Source organism: Perognathus longimembris, chromosome 2, assembly GCF_023159225.1.
Source record: "Perognathus longimembris pacificus isolate PPM17 chromosome 2, ASM2315922v1, whole genome shotgun sequence".
In the NCBI taxonomy this organism is placed as follows: domain Eukaryota; kingdom Metazoa; phylum Chordata; class Mammalia; order Rodentia; family Heteromyidae; genus Perognathus; species Perognathus longimembris.
In genome coordinates this window covers 72,048,260-72,062,338 of record NC_063162.1, presented here as the reverse complement: position 1 = coordinate 72,062,338, position 14,079 = coordinate 72,048,260, and the positions used below count along the sequence as shown (strand labels likewise).

At 44.2% G+C, this 14,079-nt stretch overlaps 1 protein-coding gene across 2 annotated transcripts in view; it reads right to left on the bottom strand.

Annotated features, from left to right (window-relative positions):
• Elmo1 (engulfment and cell motility 1) overlaps window positions 1-14,079 on the bottom strand; it is a 438,867-nt gene that overhangs the window by 287,722 nt on the left and 137,066 nt on the right. For both annotated transcript variants that reach the window (XM_048339446.1, XM_048339445.1), the window contains exons 7-8: window positions 12,634-12,803; window positions 3,662-3,697 (exon numbers count right to left, since the gene is read on the bottom strand). In XM_048339446.1, the coding sequence (XP_048195403.1) occupies window positions 3,662-3,697; window positions 12,634-12,803 (206 nt within the window). The remainder of the gene's footprint in view (window positions 1-3,661; window positions 3,698-12,633; window positions 12,804-14,079) is intronic.

The following is a 14,079-nucleotide window of genomic DNA, read 5'->3' as shown; positions in this document are numbered from 1 at the left end:
TCAGAGACCAGAGGGGAGATCACAGACTGGACAGACAGGGCCACGAGGTGATCTCTGGAGCCGCACACAGAAGCCCCCCACGTCAAGCTCTAAGCGAACTCTCCAACACTAGTCTCCCCATTCTTGAGGATGATGATGGTGGTGGTGGTAGTGGTGAAGATGATGGTGATTCCTCATTCAGAGAGTAATGGAGTAGAAAATGAGCAAACCCAGCCTTTGATCAGGAACAGAAAGTGGCAAGTGCTAAGTGAGCAGCCATGTAAAAAGTAGCATTGTGGATGCAGGAAGGGCAAACGTTTTGCCTTCAATGTGGAAAGAATTCTATGTTCTCAGAACCAAGGGAGAAAAGTGCAAGGAAAGGCCAGATGGAAAAGCAGCCTATGTCTGTGGCTTCCTACACACAGGCAGCCCTAGGTGGCACCAGTGGCCTACACCTCAAAGACAAGCTCCCAACAGGAAATGGGAATGATGGAGAGAACAAATAACTAGAAAGCAAGGTGGATGATGACTCAAAACAGTAGCAAGAAAGGTCAAATGAAAGTTCTGGGAGAATCCACTCTACAAGAGAATTCAAGTGTCAGAATGTAACAATAACAGAAATGGCCTTAGGAAAAATAAGAGCAGGTAATAAATGCAATTCATAAGATTTATGAATAGATTGGGCAGGCTTCAGTATTACAGTACTGTGAAAACTTTAGATAATAATGTATTAGTAGCAAGAAATAATAGCTATTTTGTTTACTTATGCATGAAGAGAAAAACAATCACATAATAACAAATAGTTGGCATTTACTCATATCTTACATAATAAAAGATTAGAAATGCAATCTTAATAATAACAGATTAGAAATGCAATCTCCACTCACCTGCCACAGCGTCTACTCAAGCCCAGATCTTTGCCTTGGTGATAGCAGTTAGAGAAACCAGTAGAGAGCCGAGAGAAAGGAGATGAGCCCACAACTGGGCTCAAGCTGCTCTTCTGTTTTGTTTTATTGGCAGTACTGAAGTGTAAGCTCAGGGCCTTGCCCTTGTTCAATAGGAGCTCTACCATTTGAACCATACTCCTAGCCCTTTATGCTGTAGTCATTTTTCAAATTGAGTCTCCCATGTATGCCCAGGCTGGTTTGGATGACAAACTTTCTGTTCACATTTCCTATCATAGCTGGGATGATGTATGCACATCACTATACCCAGCTTTTCCTTGGCTGAGAGGGACTAGAGATAACTTTTTGACCAGAGTAGCCTCAAATAACAAGCCTCCCAATTTCCTCCTCTTGCATAGCTCAGATTACAGGCATGAGCTACTATGCCTGGCTTAAATTCATCTTGACATTCCCAGTTTATCTGAAAGTGGTTGTCTCTACTTCCTATCTACCAGCTCACTCCCACCCTAATATAAATGGCCTGAAGGAGCCCATCTGAGGACAATCAATCTGCCCTAAAGAAATCCAGTCTGTCTACAGACTCCCCAGGCAGGCTTCAAGGACCTTAGTAGCGGGAAAAGATGGAGAGGAAGAAGAACGCCAAGTGCTGCTGGGGACCAAGATTTCCCTCTCAGGCTTTCAAGGAAGTGAAACACCGTTTTGGAGATGGCAAGCAAGGCTCTCCATACTTACAGTGGTCCATTTCTGTGAGTGATAGACAAGTGGGAGAAAGGGTGCTTCACCTCACTTACCCACTGAGGTAGTCACAGGAAGTATGGTTCTCCTGATCTACTTAGTAACACAAGAGACAGACAGACAAATTGATGATAGAAGACAGAGAGAGAAAGAACTGATACAAGATTGAGATGAGGGAAAATATATTTGTAGATGATAGAAGATAGGTGATACATAGATGATAGATATACATAAATGATAAATAGAATTATATAACCTACTATATAATACATGCATATAGCATATACAAATGCATTTAATACAAAAATATGTAAAATGTTCATACTGAGATAATGTATACTATATAAAAATACATAATACATATATGTGTGATAGATTATGTAATACACTGTATGTAGTCTCTATACAACATGTATTTCCCTGGAATAAGTTGTAAGTTATTCCTGAGGAAGAACCTTTTCAAACATCAACTTCAAACCTTTAGCAACAAGGAAATGACGTTATGTTTGAATATTGACACATTTCACATGAAAGGCCCTCTTTCCAGCAAGGTGGCTGGAAGGGCTGTCCTGCAACCCTTCCATCGGGGTGTTCACCTCCACTTCTGGAGAGGAGAGATTCAGACCCCGAAGAGAGAAGGGAGAAGCCAGGTTCTGACCTCCACACTCCATCTGTACAGAACACCATGCCTGGAAAGCACTGGGAAAGAAAAGCAAGCACATGGCACATTCTGGAACATTTTTATTTACTGGGTTTGTTTGTTTTTATTATGTGCTAGGCTAATAACTTCTACAGTAGTGACTGCCACAAAAGGAAGCGTCTGCAAACTTTACATACTGGGCCACAGGCACTGTCACAGCCAGCCGCACACCATGTGTGCTGGTATGACTCAAAGAAATGTTTCTCAACATACTAGGGATCATCTTCCTTCCAGAAAAATCCAGCCAATCTCAAAGCAAGCATCTAAATTTATGCTGCCAATTTTTTCAGAGCAGAGTGCATCCCAGTGTTTTCATGGAATGACATACCAGATACAGACGGGAGAAAAGAAAGGAAAGGCGCTTTTTAAAGCTATTGACACAGGCTCACGCCTGTAATCCTAACTCCTCACTAGGCTGAGACATGAGGATCATGGTTCAAAGCCAGCCCGGGCAGACATATCGATGAGACTCTTCTCCCCAATTAACTAGCAAAAAGCTAGAAGTAAAGGTATGTCTCAAGTGGTAAAGCATCAGCTATGAGCAGGGAGGTAAGCAAGAGCATAAGGTCCCAAGAACCAACACAAAAGAAGGAGGAGGAGCGGATAGAAGAGGAGAAGTGGATTCAGCCCACAAGTGATCCAACATTTTCTCAGGCCTGAAGCAAATCCTTTCCAATCTACATATCAGTTCCAAATACTTTTCAGATGCAGTGCTTTTCCTTCCTTCTGAGTCACTGAAGAAAATCAAAGCCTTTAATCTCTGAACATCACATAAGCTACCAAAGAAGAAAGCTCTGCATAAAGTCATGCACAGAACTCCACCCATTTTCTAAAGGGGAAGGCAAGGGGGAGGAAAGCCTCTGCAACCATTTAGTGGTAACCAACAATAAATACTCTCTCCCACAAAGGGGGAAAAAAAGAGGTAGGTTTGAAAAAGAACCTGTGTATAAGAACATCATAGCTGGGTGCTGCTGACTCACACCTATAATCCTAGCTACTCAGGAGGCTGAGATCTGAGGATCATAGTTCCTGTGCAGGAAAGGCCATGAGATTCTTACATCCAATTAACCACCCCAAAACCAGAAATAGCACTGTGGTTCAAGTAGTAGAGTGCTAGCTTTGAGCTGAAGAGCTCAGGGACAGAGCCCAGGCCCAGAGTTCAAGCCCTATGACGGACAGAAGACAACAACAACAAAAAGGACATCAAACAGAAAGGGGGGTAAAAACTTACTCAAAATATGTAGATACATAGTTATAAAATAAGCCAGAGGACAGGTTTTAATTACTCAGACAGAAAACAGGAAGTATTAAAGTATAACATAATCTGATCATTTAGTCTTACCAAGGCTTCATAATCTTCTGCAATTTCTGGTATCGTCTGTAAAATTGAAAGACAGCCATGAGGAACATGTTTGAATGCAGTGATACTTGATTCACACAAACAATGTATCTGGGAGCAAACTCAGGTTTAGAACCAGGAGCGCAGGCATTCAGTGCATTCAATACACCACTCAAAGGGATAAATGGGCATTAAATAATGATAGGAGGCAACAAAAACATCAGGATCAGACTAATCACTTACACCAGTCATCACATTTACTTACAGGTAGCTCCATTTGGACCAAAACAGATCCATGGTTGATAGGGAGAAACCCCACAGAGGATACAGAAGAAGTCAAAAGGAACAGAACTTAAAGCAATGACTAGGTAGCTAACTTTTGTAACATGCCAGCTGACCGTCTTGGTCCTATAAGAGAGGGCCTTGCAGTTTGCTAAAATACCTGCTGTAGTCATGTGCCACAAATAGGACATTGTGGGAGAAAAATAATTTGAACCCACAGGTACTTGAGAAAGTCAAGCTGAAGACATAATATGGATCCAGTTATGAGAAAACTATACAAACCTGGAGGAACATGTGTGCATTTCAAAGACAAAACTGTAGTATCTGTAACATACCTTCCTGAGCCATCAGATTCTAGTCCTGCTGTCTTTGGGCTGTTTTACAATGTATAGGGAAGTAGATAGTGGAAGGAAGGGAGGGAGGAAGAGAGAGAGAGGGAGAGAGAGAGGGAGGAGTGGAGGGAGAGAGGAATGGAGGGAGGGAGGGAGGGAGGGAGGAAACACAAAGGATGGATGAACTGATAGATGGATGGGTGGATGGATAAATAGATGATGGATAGGCAATGGATGGATATAGGTGGATGGCAGATGGGCAGACAGAAATCCCTGGCCCCATCCATTCCCTCTGAAAGTGATTTAAATGGTTTCTGCCTGATGGTAGAAAACCAGTTAGACCTCCAATTGCAATTCATCTTCACCTTCCTTTCCTCATATAGAATTTGTATTCTTTTGACTTTTTCTTTGCAACAATTATAACATCTGCCTAGTCTTCTCATGTAAAATAGATAAATTCTTCTAACGCATGCTTATATGTATATCTGTATTAGTCATAACACTTTTCTCTGGAAATAATCCTTAAGAATTTTTTTTTTGCTAGTCCTGGGGCTTGAATTCAGGGCCTGAGCACTGTCCCCTGGCTTCTTTTGTGCTCAAGGCTAGCACTCTACCACTTGAGCCACAGAGCCACTTCTAGCTTTTTCTGTTTATGTGGTACTGAGGAATCAAACCCAGGGCTTCCTGAATGCTAGGAAAGCACTCTACCACTAAGTTATCTTCCCAGGCATCACAAATTACCTTTTAATAAACCTAGTTAAAACATTCTCTACTTGCCCAGCACCAAAGGCTCATGCCTGAAATCCTTGCATCTCAGGAAGTGAAATATGAGGAATATGGCCAAAGCCACCCTGGGCAGCAAAAATCCATAAGACTCTAATCTTCAGTTAATATCTTCCACTTGCAAAAATTAAAAAAGCCAGAAATGGAGGTGTGGCTAAAGTGGAAGAGAACTAGCCTTGAAATGAATGAATGAATGAATGAATGAATGAATGAATGAAGCAAGCTCTGGGATAGCACCCAGGCCCTGAAAACCTCACAACTGGCAAATACAAGCAGATAGATAGATAGATAGATAGATAGACAGATAGATGACAGATAGATTCTCAGACAGGTAGATAAATAGACAGAAATATAGAAAGATATAGATGATTAGATACATAGATAGCTTCTACTAAATTGCTAAATTTGGAGTCTTTAAAAAGATATCCAAATCATTCAAGAATGTAAGACCTACGAAAGGGTTGCAGACTGGGAGACTGAACTACTGGGTGGAGATAGATCAAAAGATGTGCCCAGAATAACTTATAAAACTTGAGTGGTGGGCTGGGGATATGGCCTAGTGGCAAGAGAGCTTGCCTCGTATACATGAGGCCCTGGGTTCGATTCCCCAGAACCACATATACAGAAATCGACCAGAAGTGGCGCTGTGGCTCAAGTGGCAGAGTGCTAGCCTTGAGCAAAAGGAAGCCAGGGACAGTGCTCAGGCCCTGAGTCCAAGGCCCAGGGCTGGCCAAAAAAAAAAAAAAAAAAAACTTGAGTGGTGAGGCATACCCCAAATAGTACAACACTATCCCGAGTGACAGCTTGAGTGGGCTCTGTGAGTGAAGGACAGCTTGAGGTTCCCCATTCTGTTCCTGTGAAACTTCCCTAGGTTTAGAACTCCCGTAGTAACGTGTGTGTACACGGGCTTGTACACATGCATGCTCCACACATGACATCAAGCCAAGATTGCAAAGTTATGTTCTGGCTTGAGGCCAGTGCATCTTTGGGGTTCTACATGTTCATGTCCTCTGGGGACCGGTGCCGAGAGCAACTTGCCTGACTGTGGGCAGGTGAGCCTGGGGAAAGAATGCCGAAACCAGCCTCCTCTCAAGTCATGCTTCACTCCTACCTCCTCCCTAGCACCTACTAAGGCAATTTCACCTTGGGGGTGATTAGTGCTTAGTTGATAGCTGGGGCTATCAACTGGTGGTAGGGAAACTCTAGGCCAGTTCCAACCAAGCTGAAGCCACCCACACAGATCCTTGTGCATCCTTAGCCTGACGTTTGCCCAACAAACTCCTACTCAGGGCTTCCTGCACATGTGCTGCATTTTATATATGTGCTTAAAACTTTGGGATGACAGCTGTGCTCATGGGCAGGTCCCATCTACAAGTGTGGCTAGTCGCTGTTGCTCATTGCTCATTTCCCTAAGATCAGCCCACTGCTGTTAGGGAGAACTCTCCAAATGCTGGAAAGCTAAGCTCATGTTTGCTCTTAAAAGAGTACCAATGAAAGCCTACTATTTTCCTCAATGTGGTATTTTCTCTCTGTATTACATTCTTCCTTGCTCTGCAACGTGTGTGTGTGTGTGTGTGTGTGTGTGTGTGTGTTCATGTGCATACACACAAGCCCATGCACATATCATTCAATTCTTTGTTGGAGACACTAAAAATCACTCTTCTTCCCACCCCCCCCCCCAACATGTTTTCCCACATTCCCAACCTCTGCATCCTTACTGTGGCCTCAGAAAAGTTGTTGTGGTATGTGTCCCCCTAAATAAAACCCCTTTCTATTCCTTCTCCCTCTCTCTGTCTCTTTCCAAGTACAGTTCATGTTTTCACGAAAAGAAAGAAATGTGAGCAGAAGAGCTGTGGCTGGTAGAAAGGCTAAGGTTTCCTAGAGGTCAAAAAATGTCTTGCCCTAGCCCAAGGAATGAATGGCACTCTCCCTCTTTCAACAGCAAAGGTTGTCCAGGGAGAGGAGGCCCTGTATGGGATTTTCTGGGGACTTAGACAAAGCCTGCCAAGGCTGGCTCCTTGGGCCTTTGTGATGTTAATTCCTGGCTGTGCTCCAGAGGGGCAGAGAGGGGCAGCTCCCATCAGGACTACCCCAGGCCCCCACACACTAGCACCCAGGCAGAGAGAACTAGGAAGAAGCTATAACCTCACAGCGAGGACAGAAAGCAGGACCACAGATCCCTCTTTCTGGCTCAGGCTGGAGTTTGCTGCTGCTGGTCACTGCCTCTCTAAAGGTGAAATGCAAAACCAGCATGGTGAGCCTGGCTTTGATGCTAAGTAGAGAGGAGCCACTTAGCCCTCCCAGAACAGTTATGTCCTCTGAGAAACAGCAATTTCCAAGAAAGCTGACAATGGCTTGCAAAAAATGTCAGCCAAGGCCAAGCCTACTGTCATACACATCTTGGGGTTTTCCCCCATGTCAGGCCTAGTTCAGGGTCAGGGATAAAGTATGGTGCTCAAAGAACACAAACTTGGCTAAATACAACCTCCAACCCCTTTCTCAAAGGTGACAGCCAAGACACTTGAAGGCCACACCAAAGTTCAGTACATGAAAATGAAGGTAATTTTCACAGGTAAGAAAAAGACAACTGGAATAATGCAAGTTTGATCTGAGACTCTTTTAAAAATCAGTATCAATAGAAATAAGCACTAATACGTATGGTCTTGTATTCTTTATGCATGTGTGTATGTGCATATGTATATGTGGTGTGGTGTGTGTGTGTGTGTGTGTGTGTGTGTGTGTGTGTGTGTGTTAGTCCTGGGACTTGAACTCGGGGCCTGGGTACCATCCCTGTGCTTTTGTGCTCAGGACTAACACTCTACCACTTGAGCACAGCTCTACTTTTAGCTTTTTGATGGTAAATTGGAGATAAGAGTATCAGGGACTTTCCTGCCCAGGCTGGCTTTGAACCATCATCCTCAGATCTCGGCCTCCTGAGTTACTACGATTACAGGCATATGCCACTAGCACCTGGTTACTTTACTGTTCTTTCTTTTTTTTTTTTTGCCAGTCCTGGGGCTTGGACTCAGGGCCTGAGCACTGTCCCTGGCCTCTTTTTGCTCAAGGATAGCACTCTGCCACTTGAGCCACAGCGCCACTTCTGGCCATTTCTGTATATGTGGTGCTGGGGAATTGAACCCAGGGCCTCATGTATACGAGACAAGCACTCTTGCCACTAGGCCATATCCCCAGCCCCTCTTTTTTTTTTAAGTTTTAAAATGTATATCTTCTGAGTAAGGAATTTAATTTTTGCAAAATAATTCCAATAATCACTAGCTTTTAGTTAAAGCAATTTGGAAAACATTTCAAAAAGCAACAATGTAAAATATCCTATATTAAGATAATGGCTAATTACAGAGTCTATAACCTTCAAATTATTACATAATATTGTTAATCACTTGTATGTAAGCAAAGCTGTAATGATGAAATCATACAAAAATAATAAAAAACAATGGGAGAAGTATTTAATGACATGGAACTTTTAGTAGGTACAAAAATAGCAAATTATAAAGAGAATTAATATTACAATTCTACTTTTATAAATCTTGAGTAGATCTAAAATAATATAAGATTGGATGTTCACATCTACAATCCTAGCTACTCAGGAGGTTGATATCTAAGGACCTCAGTTCCAAGAGGAGGTGTGGCTTAACTAACTAGCAAATGTTAGCATTAGCCAAAAAAAAAAAAAAAAAAAATCTAAGCAAGAGCACAAGGCCCTGAGTTTAAGACCCATTACTGGTACAAAATTAAAATAAAATAGGAAATATATATATATATCATATATATATATATATATATACACACACACACACACACACACACACACACACACACACATATATACCAAGACCTTACCAGGTGGCGGAGCATGGGGGCTGAGGGGGAAGGGGGGGGGAGTACAGATGACAAAGAATTCCTGTGTTTGATGCTCCCTGTCCATTTTCCTGAAGGAATGATGGCTGATTTAAAAGGACTGTGAGTTCCTTGGAAACAGAGATTTCGCTTTTGCCAGTTTGTCTGCAGGGCTGACTCATTTTCCAGTGGTGTCATTTTCCTGACACAGAGCCAACTGGAAAGGGAACTAAGTGCCTTCCCTTTGTTCTATGGGACCTCCCTGCTCTGCATCCCAGGGATTCAACAGCAGGAGGATTCAGAGGAAGCGGCCCAAATGTCTGTGTGTGGGAGCTCCGAAACCCACAGGGCTGTGCTGCAGGGCCCCCCCACTTTTTTTTTGCCATTCAAATCAAATCAGATCAGATCACTCATTTCTGAAATACCTTTGTGTAATCACCTTTGTTCCCCCCTTGACATCCCTAATTGTGCTGAGGTTGGAGCAATGGCCTTCCTCAGAACTCAACTTGCTTTCTAAATGTCAGTATTAGTCAGAAACTAAGAATGGCTGGGCACCTGTAATCCTAGCTACTCAGGAAGCTGAGATCTGAAGATTGTGGTTCAAAACCAGTCTGGACAGGAAAATCTGAGACTCTCATCTCCAATTAACCACCAAAAAGCTGGTAGTAAACTGTGGCTCAAGTGGTAGAGCACTAGCCTTGTGGTTTTCCTGGGTAGCTGTAGAAGGATCTTGAAGCACACAACCTTGATTGAAGACAAGCAGGCAGGCAAGCAATCTTTCAGTCTCATTATTACTAAAGTTAAGGGAGGAAATCCCAGCTCTGTTTTCTGTGGTTCCAAAAACTTTCCACAGACTAGGCAGCAGAGGGATTCTCTTCCTTCCCAGCTGGAAGGCTGCACACTCAGGGCCAGGAGTCCTCACTAAAAACCTCTCCAACTGCAAGAGTGCTTTAGTCTGTGTAGTTTCTGTTCCAAAGGGTTCCTGGCAATTAATTAAACTCTTGCTATTTAATTTAATTGAAAAGCCAGGTTGCCTTATTAAAAAAAAGTATCTTTCATTTCAGTCTCTCTCTCTTTGTTTTCTTTAACTGAGCAAAAGTTCTGATAAATTGCTTTGGACCAAATGATCATCTCTAAGAACTGCAAGAGACAGGAAAGGGAACCTGAGGTTCAGCCCCTCCTTCCCCAATCGCCAGAAGCTGCAAGGCTTTGAACTTATGTAAAACAGTGAAGGAAGAACTAAAGGAGATCCAGAGATAGGACATTCCTTCCCAGGAACCCAGTGTGATGGGAAAATCTAAGAGGACACTGTAGAACAGAATGCTTCCAAGATCTGACCTTGTATCGGTCTGCCTGTCCCTGCAAAGCAGGGCTGCCTGCAGCCATATGCAATGCTGATTATGATGAGGAAGGTGGAATTCAGTAGTATCTCAGATGGAAGCCAGGGCAGCCAGGCAAAAAAAAAAAAAAAAAGTAAGCAAGCTTCCAACTCAACAAATAAGCCAGGCATGGTGGTACATATCTGCCATCCCAGCTATGTGGAAAACATAGGTACCACAGTCTGAGGCCAGCCATAGGCACAAAAGCACAAGAAACTCTCTGAAAAATAACTAAAGCAAACAAATAAACAAAAAGAAAACCTCGAGAGTGTGGCTTAAGTGGTAGAGCACATGCCTAGCAAGTGTGAGGCTCTGAGTTCAAATCCCAGTACTGCCAAAAATAAAAAAGGGGAAAAGCAGTATTTGCACAAGATCACTGTTTATGGCCCTGGCACGAAGTGTCGGTGGCACAAACTCTCCAGTCAGCGCTGACACTGCACCACCCTGGATGAGTGGACACCAGCAGGCCCGGGCTCTCATCTCACTTAATACCATCACTGAGGTAGCAAGCCCCACATCTCCCTGTCCCTTAGGTAGCAGAGGTGTCACTCTGTGACACAAGCTGACCACAGGATGAGGCAATTCTCTGTGGCCCCAGGTTGAGGGTGAAATGTTGGCAGTTATAGCCCCCTACCCCCACGGCCTCCTACTTCTGTCCCAGCCAGGAAGCTCCCTCTCCTTTCTCTAAACTCACTCTCGCTGGCCTTTCTTCAGGCTGTTTTCACTTCTAGTAACATCCAGACATTGGGTTTCTCTGTTCCCCTGTTGATGATGTTCTGGGAAACTGCTACAATTGGAGTCTCAGGCATCATTCATTAAGAACTCCAAATGGGCTGAGTGCTGGGTGCCAGTGGCTCACATCTGTAATCCTAGCAACTCGAGTGGCTGAGATGTGGAGATTCAAAATCCCTAAGACTCTTATCTCCAGTTAACCACCGAAGAGCTGGAAGTGTAGCTGGGGCTCAAGTAGTAGAATGCGAACCTTGAGCAAAAAAGCTTAAGGACAATGCCCAGGCTGTCCTTCAAGTCCCAGGACTGGCACACACAAATCTCACTGGCCTTCTCCAGATAGCACAAGTTTGTCAGTGGTCTTGGATTTCATTTTAGAGACTTTCTCTACTTGTCTATAAAGTAAGACCCCAGATTCCAAATTTCACAAACATTCTCAGATGGAAGAGTCCTGTTGTTGTAACATGTACTCTATTTGAACAAGAAAAATAAAACTGCAGTTTAAATCTTGCCAGTGGTATGGTGGGGGAGGAAGGGACACAAGAGGAATCCATTGTGTAAGTTACTTATTCTTTGTGTCCCTGAGTGCTGAAGAGAAATGTAAAGGACCCATGCTGAACCCACAATCCCCAATGAGGTTTATCCTTTTCCAATACAGATCTATAGGGAACTCTTACATTATGACTTCCCTGTTAGGAAGCAATTAACTGATTCTGCAATCTCACCTGCTCACCTGGTCTCAGATTGTGTATAGGGGTGCTCTCCACACCACCCTGGCTCCTTACTCCCTCACTCACACCAGAGAACCAGAGCTGTCATGAGAAGGTGGGCTCCCCCACCACAAATGCCAGTCCCTCCCTGGCACATGACAGAACCTGCTCCCTCTACTCCCTGGCTAATGTCACAGGCTCAAAGTCCTGGTGAGGCCTAAGTCTCCCAGTCTTTTGCCTCCAGTTCCTCAACAAAAACTCTCATCAACTGGGTTCAGCCTATAAAACAGTCTCCATCCATGTTTGCAAGGCAAGACCCTCATCTTTGTCATTTTTCCCCACTTTCTACTTCTTAGCATAAAGTATGGTATTCTCTGAGTGCTTACTGTGTTTAATCATAAACTCACTACCTATTTTAATCCTTAAAGTGTGTTTTGCCTTACTTTGGTATGTGTGCTTTTTCTGGGGCTTGAACTCAGGGCCTGGGTGCTGTTCCTGGGCCTTTTTGCTCAAGGCTAGTGTTCTACCACTTTTACAGCTCCACTTTTGGGGGGTTTGGGTGGTTAACTGTAGATGAGAGTTTCAGGGACTTTCCTGCCTGGTTGAGCTTCGCAGCATGATCCTCACATCTCAGCCTCCTAAGTAGCTAAGCTATGCCTAGCCACATGAGCCACTGGTGCCTGGAATGTTTTCTTCTTCCAAAACGTATTCCAGGGGTGGTCTCTTGATGTAGCCAAGACTCTGTTCTTCAGCATTGGGAGGTATAGGGGTAAAGAATGTGAGAAACAGCTGGATCTGGAGCAGAGAGGACAGGAGGGAAGTGTGGACACCAGTGTGGATGCACCAGTGTGGATGCCAGTGTGAGCACAACAGTGTACGCACCAGTGTGGACACCAGCTACTTACTCAGTGCCGCTCTCCACCATCTGAGTGAGGAGAGAGATGCCATCCAGGTTGATGAACTCCTGGGCGAAGGTGATGTCCCGGGACAGGCTGGCCAAGTCCTTCAGGGCCTCCAGCTTGGCATCCATACTTGCCGACTGGATGCGTTCATGGAGCTGCTGGGCATTCTGAGCCTTTGGGGGCAGGGAGAGGGGCAAAAAAGACAAAAGAGTGCTCAAAAGGAAAATTATGAAATCATAGAAATGACAGCATCCCTGAGCAAATAAAGACCTGCAGCCAGAAGCAGACAACACCTCTGAGCGCACCTGAGTACCTGGGCCTCCCATGGGCAGGTGCTAGAGCAGGAGCTCTGCCCACCCAGCAAGCTGCCATCCACTTCACCTCCTATTCCCAAGAAAAAGCAAAGTGAGGCTAGGAGAACATCAAAGGCCCAGACACTGAGCAGGGTATGGGGAGACAGGAGCAGGGGTGGGGCAGATGTTTACTTTTGAAGCATAATCATTTATCTACAAGTAACTAAAAACGACTTGCTTCATTAAACAATGACATAAGTGCAGACTCATGCCCATCTCTTCAGTCAATACTCTGAGTAATAACAGCCTACATATTATGTCTGAGAACTTCATTCCCATTTTATCCAACTGTGAAATACGTATATTCTCTAAAGAGTAAGGCAGCAAATACTGTAATTAATTTTATTATATAACTCACTGTGATTCCAATGGCTACACACACACTAGACCCCTACATGGCTTTTTAAAACACAAGCCTGGGCCATCTCCAGGATTTCCTGTGTCCAAAGCCTGGGCGTGCCAGAAAACATGCACTGAATGAGGCCCCTGAAACCATGATGCAGCAGGTCCCAGAGGCTCTAAATCATTTTGGCTTTTTGAGTTTTGTTTTGTTTGTTTTTTGGTGCCAGTCCAGGGGCCTGAGTACAATCCCTAAAGTTTCTTTTTTTGTTTAAGGCTAGTGTCCTACCACGTGAGCCACAGCTCCAGTATTTAAGATAAGAGTCTCATGGATTTTCCTGCCCAGGCTGGCTTTGAACTGTGATCTCCAGATCTCAGCTGAGTAGCTAGGATTACAGGTGTGAGCCACCTGCACCCTTGACCTTAGCTGCTTTGGCTCAAGGCTAGCACTCTACCACTTGAGTCACAGCTCCACTTCTGGAGGCTGGGTGCTGGTGACTCACACCTATAATCTTAGCTACTTAGGAGACTGAAATCTGAGGATCAAGGTTCAAAGCCAGTCCAGTCAAAAAAAAATTTTTTTTTAAGAGCTCAAGGATATTGCCCATGCCCCAGAGTTCATGCCCCATAATGGACCCCCCCATCTGCCCCCCGCCCAAAAAAGATGGTCTCATGACTATCCTGCCAGGGCTGGCTTCAAACTGTGATCCTCAGATATCAGCCTCCTGAGTAGCTAGAATGCAGCCATGAGCCACCA